This window comes from Patagioenas fasciata, chromosome 1 (genome assembly GCF_037038585.1).
Source record: "Patagioenas fasciata isolate bPatFas1 chromosome 1, bPatFas1.hap1, whole genome shotgun sequence".
Lineage (NCBI taxonomy): Eukaryota > Metazoa > Chordata > Aves > Columbiformes > Columbidae > Patagioenas > Patagioenas fasciata.
In genome coordinates, this window is record NC_092520.1 from 20,539,043 (window position 1) to 20,552,533 (window position 13,491).

A 13,491-nucleotide genomic window follows, 5' to 3' on the forward strand; every position below is an offset into this window, starting at 1 on the left:
ATCGAGCCTTTTGGTTTTGAGAGCAGATTTCTCAGCTCGCTGGAAGAAATGGTGTGGCTGAGCACCCCGAGAGTGAGGGGTGGCTGTGATGAGGTCTCTGCCCAGAAGTGCTGCCTGAGATTAGTGCTGCCTGAGATTAGTGCCTGCCCATGCAGCCCTGCCGTGCTCCAGAGAGCACCTGCCAGCAATTGCCTGGAGCTCCACAAACATGAGCAGTACACGATCAACACGTGCACTGTGATTAGTACTCCATGGTATGGGCCGTGTGCTCCAGCGCAAGCTTTGACAAGCTATCCAAGAAGCCGTTCGCTCTACCATTGTAGATTTGCTTTCTCTCATGATAGCAAATCTATAGCATAAAACACCAGTTTTCACCATAAAATGGCAGCACATTGGCTTTATTCTTGGGAAGAGATACAAAGACATTTGAACTAGGTATAAGGATGGGAGAGATATCCTGAGGTCCCTTCCAGCCTGAATTATTCTGATTCTGTAATCCTGAATTCCCTGTTAGGGAGAAGTCTAGAATTTTTCCCCCATTCTGAATTTTAATTGCTCTCTATTCATTGTTTCAGAAACACTAACTCATTTATCCTAATAATTTTCCCTATAAAGTCAGTAAATATTTTCCATGACACAAGCTTTTATTTGCAATTTTATTTGCAATATTCACATAATTTTATTTGCAGACTTATTTATTTAATGTCTAGCAGACATTTGTTTTCCTCATCCTGTGGACTAAAGGCAGGCAGCCTGACGAGTCCACCATCCTTTACAGTAGTTTTGTGTTCCTTTTCGAGAAGTTGAGGAAAGCACCGAGGTAAACAAAATTTGTTCCTACACCTATCATACGACACAACTCTTAGTCCTTAGCACACAGGCTCCCTTCTCGGGAATACGCATGACCTAACTCAGGAAATTAAGTGCTTGTTTAGGTGTTTGCAGGATGAATTCACAGCAAGACGTAGAAAAAGAAAAAAAGGCGCATTTATGTCACATTTAGCTTTAGCTCAGTGATCAACACTAACCCACTTGAAAAACCTGTCCAGAAAAGTTCAGAACAGTATTTTCCCATCTAAAAGACGGCTATGAAGATTCTTAAGATTTGTGTGGGTTCCTCCCTGCAGTTACACTTTTTGCATTAAGAGGGCTGAATTACACGAACAGCACAACCCATCCAGGTCTTCCCAGCCCGCTCTTGCGCCGCCATTTCCCGCGGGAACATCCACTCAGGGCAGGCGACGCCCACACCGGGGCAAAGGCTTCGACAGGTGTTCTGCGCATGCGCCGCTCTCGGCTCTGCCCAACCGCGCGCGGTGCATTATGGGAGCGCGTCGCTGCCGTCCCCTTAGCAACGCGGCGCGGCCTGGGCCCCGCGGTCTCCGCTGCGCTGGGGCCGGGGGGAACGGGCCGCGGTGCTGCCCGCAGCAGGAGGTGGGAGACTGGAGAGCAGGCTAGGGGCACCCTGTCGGGGTGGGAGGGCGTTGGCACCATCGCGTTGGCTCCCTGAGCCTTCTGCTGCGCCCTGCTCGGTAGCGCAGCGCGGCCCCTCCGCCGTGCGCTCAGTGCGGCGGGGCCTTCCCGCCGCCCTCGGGCCGCCGCCCCCGCTCCGGGCGCTGCCCGAGGAATCCCGCAACAAGGAGTGTTTCAGCTTCGGGCCGCCGCACACGGCTCAGAGGAGGCCCATCCAAGGGGGAACCGGGGAGGGGGGTGTGCAGCTGCCAGAGGGAACCGGCCCTCGGGGGGTGTGCGGTGCTTCGTCCTGCCAGGGCTCACTTGCTAAAGTGCATGTATTTCACGTTATACATGAAATCAAGTGTTATCTTCTTAAGATTTTAATGAAAATAGGTAGCCAGGTAAAGAGAGACCCCCCTAGTGTCCTCAGTGAAGGAAAGACCACGAGGTGAATGCAGCTGTGTTAGACACCAGCGTGTTTGTGAAGAAAGACGTTGGAATCCAGGCTTCTTCAGTTCTGGTTGTTAAAAACCACTTGAATTGAAATGGCAAAATTATGTGAAGAACGTTGTGCATAGAGAATAGCTGTAGCTGTGTTGGTACAAGGACACAGGTGAAGGAAGGAAGTTTTGAAGCTGGAGGAGGTATCTTTTGTTAGACTGGCTACTATTGTTTGTTCTAATAATAACGGGCAAATTTTATGAGAGAATTAGTGTAAATCTGAATTATCTGAGAATGTAAAGATAACAAGTAGCTGTACTACTTCTAAAATGGTATGATCATTTAATTTTAATGATAAAACAATTTTCATGACAGTGGTGTAAATACCTAGCAAAATCTAATTCTGTTAATGATGCCATTTAATATTGTTTATAAGTGAACCCTAGTTTTTATGACTAATCATAGCTTATTTTTAATTTCAGAGGTTGCAATTAAAAACTGAAATGAAATTGGAGCCCTTTTGAACTTGTAGACATTATTACTATTTATATTTTACATTTTAAAATATATATACAACCAGAAAAATGATGCAAAATGTACATCTGGCTCCTGAGAATGATGAAGATGATCTTTATTCAGGCTACAACGATTATAATCCTGCATTTGACACAGAGGTAAAAATATTTTCCGTTTCCCACCTTTTCTATACATAGGATTTTAACTTTCTAAGTACGAGATAAGAACATGTGAGTACAGTAGTGCACAAGTGTACTACTGCTTTGAAGTTAAATTTTGTTTTATTAGGAAGAAATATATGAAGTTTCACCAGGATCTCTTTGAATAGTTATTTCTTTGATAGTTTTCTCTTCCAACCAAATACTTGTCTCCATCTTATAGCAGATCCAATATGCTGTAATGGTTAGAATTTATGAAGTATAAAATCCTAGCTATTTGAAGGCCATATTCACATTCAGACACATGCAGTGTGGTGCTTCCCAGACAGCATACAGCAGCAAGTTTTCTGACAAAAGAAGCTATTTACTAGTCAATAGGTCATTGATCTCTTACTGTGCTGCACCTGAAGGAGGCGACAGTAGAGGAGAGTCCTGCATGTCTCTGTGCAATTGGTAGAGCATGTGGGATGACGTATAGTAACCCTGCAGACTACTTTCTGGTAACTGTTCCTGTAGTGGAATTGGAACAACAGGGGATCCTTTGTTCCAAACCCACTACCCTGCTCAAAGCAGGGCTGGTGTTGCAAGGCTTGGCATCTTGTGTGAAATCCCAGTGCCAAATTCATGGGACCTCAGAGACATGAGAAATCTTCATGTATTGGTATGAGAGGCATTAATGAGAAAATTAGAAATAGTGGTAACAGTAAGCTTTTGAAGGGAAATAAAATTTCATGTTATATTTTATCACTTAAGCTCTGCTTCCTCAGTGTGTTTTTATTTTTCAGAAAATAATGATTTTTTACATTTCCTAATCTAAAATACCAAAAAGGATAGACCAAATAATGTAATCATTATTGTCAGTAAAACCTGTCATTTGGTTATCTTCAAGTCAGGTATTTTTTGAATAATTGTTTTTCTACCTATCTGCTTTCACTAGTCATAAGGTTCTGGATTTGTGGCTTTGGGTTTTGTGGTTTTTAAAGGAGTTCATATTTTTATTTTATCTTTTCCAGGACTTAGACAATGATGTAGCTTTTCAACAAGCAGCAAGAACAAGTCATGGTAGAAGACCCTCTGTAAATACCTTTTAAAATATTATACATTGCAATAGTGTGGACTTTCTCTAGTGCCCTAGCCCTGATTGTGCCACTAACACAAAACTTACCTATCTTATTTTCTCTACTATTAACATGATGTATTGGGTTTGCATGGCAAGGTTTTTGTAGCCGGGGGGTGGCTTCTGTGAGAAGCTACTAGAAACTTCCCCTATATCCGGGTGTGAAGTTGAGCCTGGGAAGAAGGGAGGGATGGGCAGAAAGTGTTTTGGTTTTATTTCTCATTATCTCACTCTGATTTTGATTGGTAATAAATTAATTTTTCCCAAGTTGCGTCTGTTTTGCCTGTGACAGTAACTGGTGAGTGATCTCTCCTTGTCCTTGTCCTGACCCACAAGCCTTTAGTTATATTTTCTCTCCCCTGTCCAGCTGAGGAGGGGAGTGATAGAGCAGACTTGGTGGGTACCTGGTGTCCAGTCAAGGTCAACCCATCACACATGGACCTAAGCTGGAACAAACAAGGAACTTTGGAATATGTATTCTTTCTTGTTCGATAAAATTAGATAAAACCCTATTAAAGAACAAAACTATATATTCTGAAAGGACTTTGTTTAATGTTCTATTAATAGAATTACTGGCTCTGACATATGATTATTGAGCTGACATACAGACTAGAAGTGGGATTTAGAAAACCATGTGTTATTGTTCTGATCATTTCTTCCTACATATTCATGTAACTTATGTTTATTTTCTTACTTTCATTTAGCTATGACTTAATCTTGTATCAGTTTTCAAAACTAAATATAAAGTTGGCACCTGCACTTTAAAAGTGTGTTCTGTACATCTATAGAAGAGCTGGAACTGTCTGATTAATGTTATTTTTTTGCTAGAATAATCTGGTTCTACAAAGAGAATGCATTCTATAACAATTGAAGCGTAATTTCCATGAATTCTCTACAGAAACTCTATAGAAAGACTAGTAATTAACACATAGAGTTGTTAATTGATTTTTTTGTTTTGATTTTTCACCCAGGTGACAGGCAAAATTCCTGGGACATCATCTTCAAGACCTTCAGCTACTGGATTTGGGGTAGGTTTCTGTTGTGTTGTATTCTTAAGGAAAATTAGGTGTTTACCAAAAAGTAAGTTTACCATTTAATCCCTTGCACAAAGTGAGCTCTATGTATACTACATGTATTCATTAATTTCAATTCATTCACAACTCCATTTGATCAAGGCATGTTACTGATTTGTTTTGTTTTTTTTCTCGCAAACCATACTGCAAATGAACTTCTGTACTGCATAAGACAGTAGATTCCAAGGTATTAACTTGGTTTTCTTGCAGAAGGAACTGGATGGGGTGTTATATAGGCTTGGGAAAGTTTTCTGAAAGTTAAGGTGAAATTTAAGTCTTAGAAAATATGGGCATTCGAATCACCTCCAGTTTAATGAGAAAAGGTTGGTTATATGATTTGGTATACTTAAGCTATGGTATCTCTCAAATAACTAACACTTTAACCTGTTTTGCTATGGGAACAGAAGTTACGCACTAGTGATATATCCACTGTCCCCTTATCCCAATAAATTTCCAACCTGTTAGCCTGTCTTGACCAAATTTGAAAAGACAGTGCTCTTGGATATGAAGTTACTGTAAGTTTTCTGACAAATAAAGAAGGGAGATCACATTGCTATAGATCTCTAATGCAAATTAGCTGGGTAACAATTTCAAGAACACTTAAGTTCTATTATAAGTCGTTGAAATACAACTTTACTCTGAACCTTCTGTTACCTGCTTTGGATAGATTCCTTTTGAGACTGCTTTTTCTTAGCAGTTTTATTTGCAGATGTTTAGTGTAGTACTGTGCTGTGACAGGAAAAGCTATCTTGTTAAAGGAGGGTGCAAAAAGGCATTTGCTAAGGATAATAAATCCTGAGGTGTTTACCTGCATTAATTGAGCTAGAAACCTCCAAAGCATTGTCCAGTCCACAGTACTACCTGTTTCACTCTGCAGATTTGCTTCTCTTACACTACAGTCCTTGTTAATGTAGATTCAGCCTTAGTAGAAAAAATGAAACACAGTCATGATCTGTGATGGACAGTGGGTAAAATAGTAAAACATAGGCCTCTGGAATTAGGGAATACTTTTTGGTGGCCTGAAACCCTTTATCTGTTTGTACTGTATATTTGCAGCAATGTTTAGCACTTACTACTAAATATTTCGTATTTATTTCTTTACATTCATAACACTACCACAGAAGGACAATGTGCGGCATGTCAGCTAATGGAAAAGATACCCCATGGCAGTTTCAAAGTTTATATTTATTGTAAAATAAATCTTCACAAAAGTATGACTGAAAATCTGCCCCTATATTAATCTCTTAGCAGCTGTACTGAGAATCTTATCGAACTATTTAATATAAATTATCTGTTCATTTTAAAGGTAGTAATTTCAGTAATTTAATAATGGAAAGTACTGCTGCCTGAGATAAATTTATATGAAATATTTTTTTAAAAGGTCTGACAGAAGTATCCACATAAAAACCAATATTGTGAAATTGTGCTAACTGAAGTATTCAACATCTTCAAGTCTACCAGGCACCAGCAGTATATTGCACATGAATAACATAAATGGGAATTTTGCTATGAGCTTATGTAATAATTAGACCAACTCTTAAAACTCAGTATTGAGAAGACTGTGCAAAGCCTTTACAGGCTTCTCATGTTTTGTGAATGCCAGTTTCAAACAATTCACTTATTTTTGTAGTCAAAGACAACTTTAAATTCATCTATGGGAAGACCAGTGACAGGAGCTATACAGGTAAAAGTTTCAATATTTACATTTTAGATTGATTTAGAACGGTGAAGTTTCCTGATAAGTGTTCAGGATTGATGCCAGTATTTAAAAGTTTGTTGAAACAATACCAAGTTGTTACACTGTTTTAATTTGTCTTTTTTTTTGAAAATACTGTTGTTGGAAAGCATGAGGGTTGTGATGAGTGTTTTATTTGAGCACAAGGTTGGAAGCAATACCAGTGTAGTACTTTGTAACACTTGTTGACATGCAGTGAGTAATTTCTCAGTGAAACAGGAGAGAAGTAGATTCTGGTTTTAATGTTTTTCTTATGTACTTGTACTCTAATAAGAATCTGCTGTAATTTACCAATGTCTTTCCTACCACCACCCTTAAGTATATTGACTTAATGTTAAATATATCCATAGCCCCTATATTCTTTTGTGTCAGCTCAGGAATTATTAGGGAGCACCAAGAGTAGGGATTTTCCCGAAGGGAAGGCAAGCCAGGAGCCTAGAGGGAAGTTGTATGGCAAACCAGTGCAGGGGCCTCACCAGCCAGGACCCAGTCCCACAATACTTCAGCAAGGTATGCTAGATACACCTAGAAACTGTGGCCATGTCCAAGCAAAAGCCCAGAACATAAAGCAATATTATGGTGATGAGGCAGATCCAAACTCAGACCGAAAGGCTGACGCATAGGCCAGGATTAGGACCGATGATCACTGGCTAGGACCATAGTGACAAGGCAAAGCTAAGATTAATCCAGGAGGTCAGCCCATAGGTTGAATGAAATGTGGATCAAGGGACTCTGTGACCAGGCATAGCTGTGGCTGATGTGGAAACCAGTAGTCCTCCAAAAAAGCTCAGGCAGGGTCTGAGGGACCAGGATTGAAATTAAAGCTCCTGGAGCTAGGGATAGGGTGTGTGTTGCTGGAGGCCCCAGGTGAGTCTGGTCAGGGCCATTAAGTCTGACGAGGAGCGGCTGAGGGAGCTGTGGCTGTTCAGCCTGGAGAAAAGGAGGCTGAGACCTTCTCACTCTCTACAATGACCTGAAAGGAGGTTGTAGCATGGAGGGTATTGGGCTCTTCTCCCAAATAGCAAGTGATAGGACAAGAGGAAGTGGCCCCAAGTTTTGATAGGGGAGGTTTAGATTGGATATTAGGAAAACGTTCTTCATGAAAAGGGTTGTCAGGCATTGGAACAGGCTGCCCAGGGAAGTGGTTGAGTCACTGTCCCTGGAGGTGTTTAAAAGACACGTAGACAAGTTTCTTAGGGACATGGTTTAATGCCACAATTAGGTTAACATTTGGACTCTATGATCTTGAGGGTCTCTTCAAGCTAAAATATTATGATCCTATTAAGGTTTCTTAGTGCACTCAGTGTCCTGACAGGAAAATTGAATAAGCTGGCATGGGGTAGAGGTGGGACATTCTTGTGTGGGGAGGCATTGTCTGGTAATGAGTTACAAATACAAAAAAAATGTGGTTTGTTTATGCCTCTCTTCATTTTGATAAAGCAACTCATTCTGATCCATAATCTCATAGGATTCTATTTATTATCAATAAAAATTTAAAAAGCAACTGACTTCTCAAACACTGTGCCAGTGAGCTAGGGTACATTACAGATCTGAAGACCAACAATTTGTAAGAATTTTCTAAAAATAAAATATATTTGAAATTAAGTATTCAGGATACATATAAAATTTACAGAAGATAAGTGTTCATTTTTGTCAGTTACAGTTACCTTATAGTGTTTGCTCCTCTACTTTGTAGACAGCTATCACAGAATACCAGGTCAGAAGGGACCTCAGGAATCATCTGGTCCAACTTTTCTTGTCAAAAGCACTGTCTAGACAAGATCGCCCAGCACCCTGTCCAGCTGAATCTTAAAAGTATAAAGTGTTGGGGGATCCACCCCTTCCTCGGGGAGATTATTCCAATGGCTGGTTGTTCTCATTGTGTAAAATTTTCCTCCTATGTCCAGTTGGAATGTCCCTGGGAATAACTTGTACCCATTACCCTTCATCTTTTCCATGTCAATCCTTATAAAAAGGGAGTCTTCATCTTCTTTGTAGCCACCCTTTAAATACTGGAACATGGTAATAAGGTCCTCCGTAAGCCTTCTTTTCTGAAGGCTGAACAAACCCATGTTATATGATGTATAATATTTGAGAAATAAAAACATTTTCTTAAATATTCCGTTTACTGAGGTGGTAACACTGATTTTTTTGTGTGTGTGTGTTTAAAGGTTTTTGTAGTACATAACTGATACATGTACTGTCTACAATATGTGTTTTAGGAAGGTTTTAGTTAATTTAGGAAGATTTTATTTTAATATATCTTCCTTTCTATTTAAGGATGGGGTTGCTCGACCAATGACAGCAGTGCATGCGGCAGGTTACACTAAGGCAGCTATGAGAGGTATGGTTTGTAGAAATCGCCAGCTGCCAGAGGGAGATGTTATTTTACAATCTGGAGTACTTTGTTAATTTTGCAGGTTCTTCATTTGATCCTCTTGGCCAGGCAAGAGGTCCCGCTCCACCTCTGGAAATGCAGAATTCAGACAGGTTTGTTCAGTTTTGTATTCAATTATTTCAAAGCATTAACAGCAACAAAAAAAAACCTAGCCATAGAGTTTAAAAACAGCCAGGGAGTTATGAAACCTGGAAGAGCTAAACCCTCAACTTTGGAATAATGCCACAAACATACATGTGTGTGGTTAGCTGACTCACCAGAGCAGTTGCGCTGACTTTCAGGAATGTCTTATTCCAGTGATTTCTGGTTCTGACTGTAGCTCAGTAACCTGGATGTAGCTGTTGCCACACAAATCCTCTTATATAGAATTGTGGAGGATTATGGAAGTGTGTGTGACAGGCAAGGAACACCAGCTCTCTGGGAAGAACTTGGGGGAATTTTGCCTGCTGTTTTTCCTTGCTCACTCTGACCTTAGTACTTGAGGTAAAACTGAGGTAGAAGGTTTTGCAGGCTGTTGTGAATGTTGCAGAGTTCGCTGAGAACAAGTCACTGAGCTTTTCAACACGGAAGTTGTATTCCTCAAATGCAGCTATAAAGGAATAGGGAATCCTGCTGAAATGTTTGGTTATTTAACTGAGGAAAGAATCTAGATTATTAAAAACTGTGTATTAAAATCTGCATTTGCAAGCTATACTTTAAAGTTATCTGTGCAAATAAAGGTTCAATTAATTGCTCTTAATACAATATTTCATTTTGCTAGGTGTTTGATTTTAAAGCTTTACTAGCCCATCTGTTCTGTCATTACTTCTCCTGGACAAATTTGGTCCATGAAACTTGCATGTCTGCCTTGTTCTTTTAAGAGGAATTGTTTTCTTATGTCTCTGTTCTCACATTGAAAGTGTGAGCATGGTATCTTTGGGAGACCTTCTCTGAGCAAAGTTTCACATTTTACTTTCTCTAATGGGAAAACCAGTTAGTTGTGACATGTGATACATCACTGTGGTATTTTATTGAGAATATGCTTTCTATAAGCTTAGTGTTTGCAGTTATGTCACTAATGTTAATCCCTCTATTGTTATTTTCATTTTAGTTCAGAAGAGAAGATTAGGCAGTTGGAAAAAAAAGTGAATGAACTGGTTGAAGAAAGTTGCATTGCCAACAGCTGTGGAGACTTGAAATTGGTAATTTTTCTGGCTTTCACTTCACTTTCGCTATTATGTGAAGAACATTCGATATAGATAGACATTTTAAACTGACTTGGGTTCAAACATTTTGAATTCTTAAAATCATCTTAATTCTAACTTTGCTATGACTCTTCCAATCCAGTGATACCTTGTATTGCCCCAAAAAAACCCAAAGGTAGGAGCTCTATTTCCTGTGTATATATTTGTTAAGATTTCATTGTTACAGAAGCTCCTTTCCACATATCTCCATTGGCCTCTTCAAATGGGTCTGATCAATTAGTCATACTGGCACAGATTGCCCAGTTTAACCTATCGACTCTGTGGGAGGGGGAGACCCTTCTTCGGTACCAGGCTTGTAATGGGTATCTTTGCAGCATTTGATCCTCAGATATGTGAGGATCTTGTCTGAGTGACATTCCATTTCCTTGACGTTGCTTGGGCCTTGTAACATATGGTAGAGACTGTATTACTTCTGTTACACCATAAGGGGTCAGCATCAAGATGAACTATTTCATTTTCTTTCACTCCTCCATACAAGTAGACCTTCCAAGCTAAACAAACCCTAAAGTGCAAATGCCAGTATGCTTTATAGAACAATGCAATAAACCACATCAGCCTTGGGTTCCAGTGTATCAAAATAGCCTCCAACTCTTCCTTCTGGGGACTGGACTTATGTTTTATGCCATATGCTTTGGACTGGCTGGTTCCAGCTCCTAAACTCCTGGAGGCAGAGCAGGCTCAACGGTTAGAAATAATGAGATACGTTTGGTTCTTAGGAATGTAGACTTCCTTTGTGCACCTTCATTGCCCTCTCAAGTTGATTGCATCTGATCTATAAGTGGAAAAATTAATTAGAGCTGTAAGAGATGATGCTTCTTGCTCAATCATCTGAGCTGCAAAATTTTTTATTCTAGGAGTGTATTCTGATGAGGTGTTGTTAGAGCACAAGAATGGGTGAAGCATCTCTCCCGAACTGCTTAATGCTATCTGATACAGATCCTAGGCTAGATGGCCTATGGTTTGATCAAATTCTTATGTTTTGGAGACTAAGAGCTCCAAAATTCCTTACAAAGATTGCAAGTGGTCTGTAATGGTCCAAGCCTTGCTACAAATTGGGAAAATGGCAATGATGTTTGTCCACTGTACACAATGTCTATATTTGTGAATCAAACAATAAGTCTGTAAATTTTTTAGCGTGGTTTAGCACAGTTTTCGCCCAGGCTAACTAGCATTTTTCTAAACAGTTCCTAGATATGGTTGACAGTTACTAGGGATAAGGAACTATTTCCAGTAGGCAGTTTGAATGTATTTGATCTGTTGTAAAGGTTACTAGAGCAGTGTCATGCCAGTTAATAGTGACTAAATAACAGGTTCTATCCCAGTTGATTTACATCTAGTATAGATGTAATGAGTGAGTTCAAGCTGTTTGGACAAGTTAGCACTTTTAATAAATGACTTTTTGTCTGACACAAAGGAATATTTTTCTGTCTGCACTCTGATTCAGACAATTTCAAGTATCTCTTCAGGTCTTGTGGAACATGATGGGTAAAGCGTCATTTAATCTTACCTCAGCTGCAGTTTGGATCTGTTAAGAAGAATGCAGTCTATATTTTGATAGATCATCTTTGTTCAGAAGTCTTTGTCTTTGCATTGAGGTCTACAATTGATTCAGCTCTCAGGAGCCGTGCTAGACATAGTGACCATGAGGGCTCTCTTATCTTGAATGGATTGTATATTGTCCAGTGCTCTCCACACACACCGAAGACCGACTTAGCTCTTTTATGCAGGGTGATATTGTGTGCCTATGTGGTGCATCTTATCAGATTACATATGTTATCCGTACAGTCTTATTTATATTTGTCAGATTTCTTTAGTAGTAATCCTTTATTTGCGTGTGTGCAATGTGCACGTGCACATTTACGTGCACTTTCTATGATAAATGCAAGTAGAAAAATCTTCCAGGGTTAAGTGATTGTGGCGTATGTATTTGTGTGACTGCACTTCTCTAAAATTATACACCTAAGCAGACTTAGAGTAACTGTGTGTCTGCTTGTTGCTAATTAACACCTTTCTGTGGGTTATATTGCTGCTTTTCAGGCATTTGGTACAGTCTGTGCATCTAAAGAAAATGGACATGAGTATATCCTTTTTGTACTAGTTTGGAATGTTAGTAAGTTAGTTAGTAAGATTCAAAGCATTGCTAAATTCTATTATTTTGTTTAAGGCTCTGGAAAAAGCAAAAGAGGCTGGAAGAAAGGAAAGAGTATTGGTGAGACAACGTGAACAAATTGCTACTCTGGAAGACATCAACCTAGACCTCACTTACTCAGTAAGTGCTTAGAAATCTTCAGTGAGTGAAAGGCGTTGGTAGCAAACATCCTAGAGACATTTCAGTGTTTGCTGAGTGTGTGTGTGTGTTATAATGTTCCTAGCGCTGTACCAAGTCAGATATGGTCTACATTTGGGAACAGGGGAAGTTTATGAAGATGAAGTGAATGACTTCTTGAAGTTAAAACTTAACATTAGATTGTAACGATCCAGTTGTGTAATTGAGTCTCTTCCCTTGTAATCTCAAGTACCAGAGAAACGACATAGTCAACATTAAGTGAAGAGCAATGCCCATGAGCTACCTCCAGCTACCTACTCAGATACAAAAAATGCTTGTCAAAATATAATAGATGTAAACCCTGTACTTTTAAAATAGTCTAGAAAATGTAACCTGCCAAGAGAAGAAAACAGATCAGACACTGCCTTTACCTTGAAGCATAAAGTGACAGAGAATGTATTACATGAAATAAGATATATTAGTATTCCTAAATCCTGAATCTTAAAGCAGGTATGTAGATTTACATTCTGGTTTTCAAATTAATAGTAGACTTTTTTTTTTTTTTTCCTTAAAGAATACGACATACATAAATATACTTAGAGGGAATTTGAAGTTGAACTCCAGGTAGTTCTGTAGAGAAAATTATTAACAATGAATACATTGAGTTAGGCAGACCTAGTAATTTACTTCATGGTGAAGTACGGGGTAAAGCTTGGGGAAAAATGTGAAGGTATTTTACCTGACAGCAACAGAACTTCTGTTTTGAAACAGCAGTTTGGAAAAATTCTCTCTTCATAAACTAAGTGACTACAGGTAGTAGGACCATTTTCCACAGGTCATAAATTGGAGTAATAAATTACATTTTCTGAGACTTATCTTGTATGTATGTTTTTTCATACCTGTGAATTATAACACTGTGTTTACATATGTTTAAGGTCTGCTAAGCATGACCTTTATTGGTAGCTATTTAAGTACAAGAATAAAAGAATTACCTAGAATAAATAGGTTTGAAACTTGTTTTCTCTGTGTCAATGTGCAAGAACAAAGGAGCATGGGAAGCTTAAAACTGGTAAAAGCAATACTTCCAA

The 13,491-nt window shown here is 39.2% G+C and overlaps 1 protein-coding gene across 2 annotated transcripts in view; it reads left to right on the forward strand.

Annotated features, from left to right (window-relative positions):
* Positions 1-1,324: 1,324 nt before the first annotated feature.
* Positions 1,325-13,491, forward strand: part of IFT88 (intraflagellar transport 88) — a 47,419-nt gene continuing 35,252 nt past the window's right edge. The window contains exons 1-9 of one of the 2 annotated variants that reach the window (XM_071804088.1): positions 1,325-1,434; positions 2,379-2,570; positions 3,584-3,646; positions 4,659-4,715; positions 6,391-6,444; positions 8,776-8,839; positions 8,916-8,985; positions 9,984-10,074; positions 12,302-12,406. In XM_071804088.1, the coding sequence (XP_071660189.1) occupies positions 2,481-2,570; positions 3,584-3,646; positions 4,659-4,715; positions 6,391-6,444; positions 8,776-8,839; positions 8,916-8,985; positions 9,984-10,074; positions 12,302-12,406 (594 nt within the window). In that variant the 5' untranslated portion in view covers positions 1,325-1,434; positions 2,379-2,480. The remainder of the gene's footprint in view (positions 1,435-2,378; positions 2,571-3,583; positions 3,647-4,658; positions 4,716-6,390; positions 6,445-8,775; positions 8,840-8,915; positions 8,986-9,983; positions 10,075-12,301; positions 12,407-13,491) is intronic. The other variant, XM_071804090.1, reaches the window with a different exon arrangement.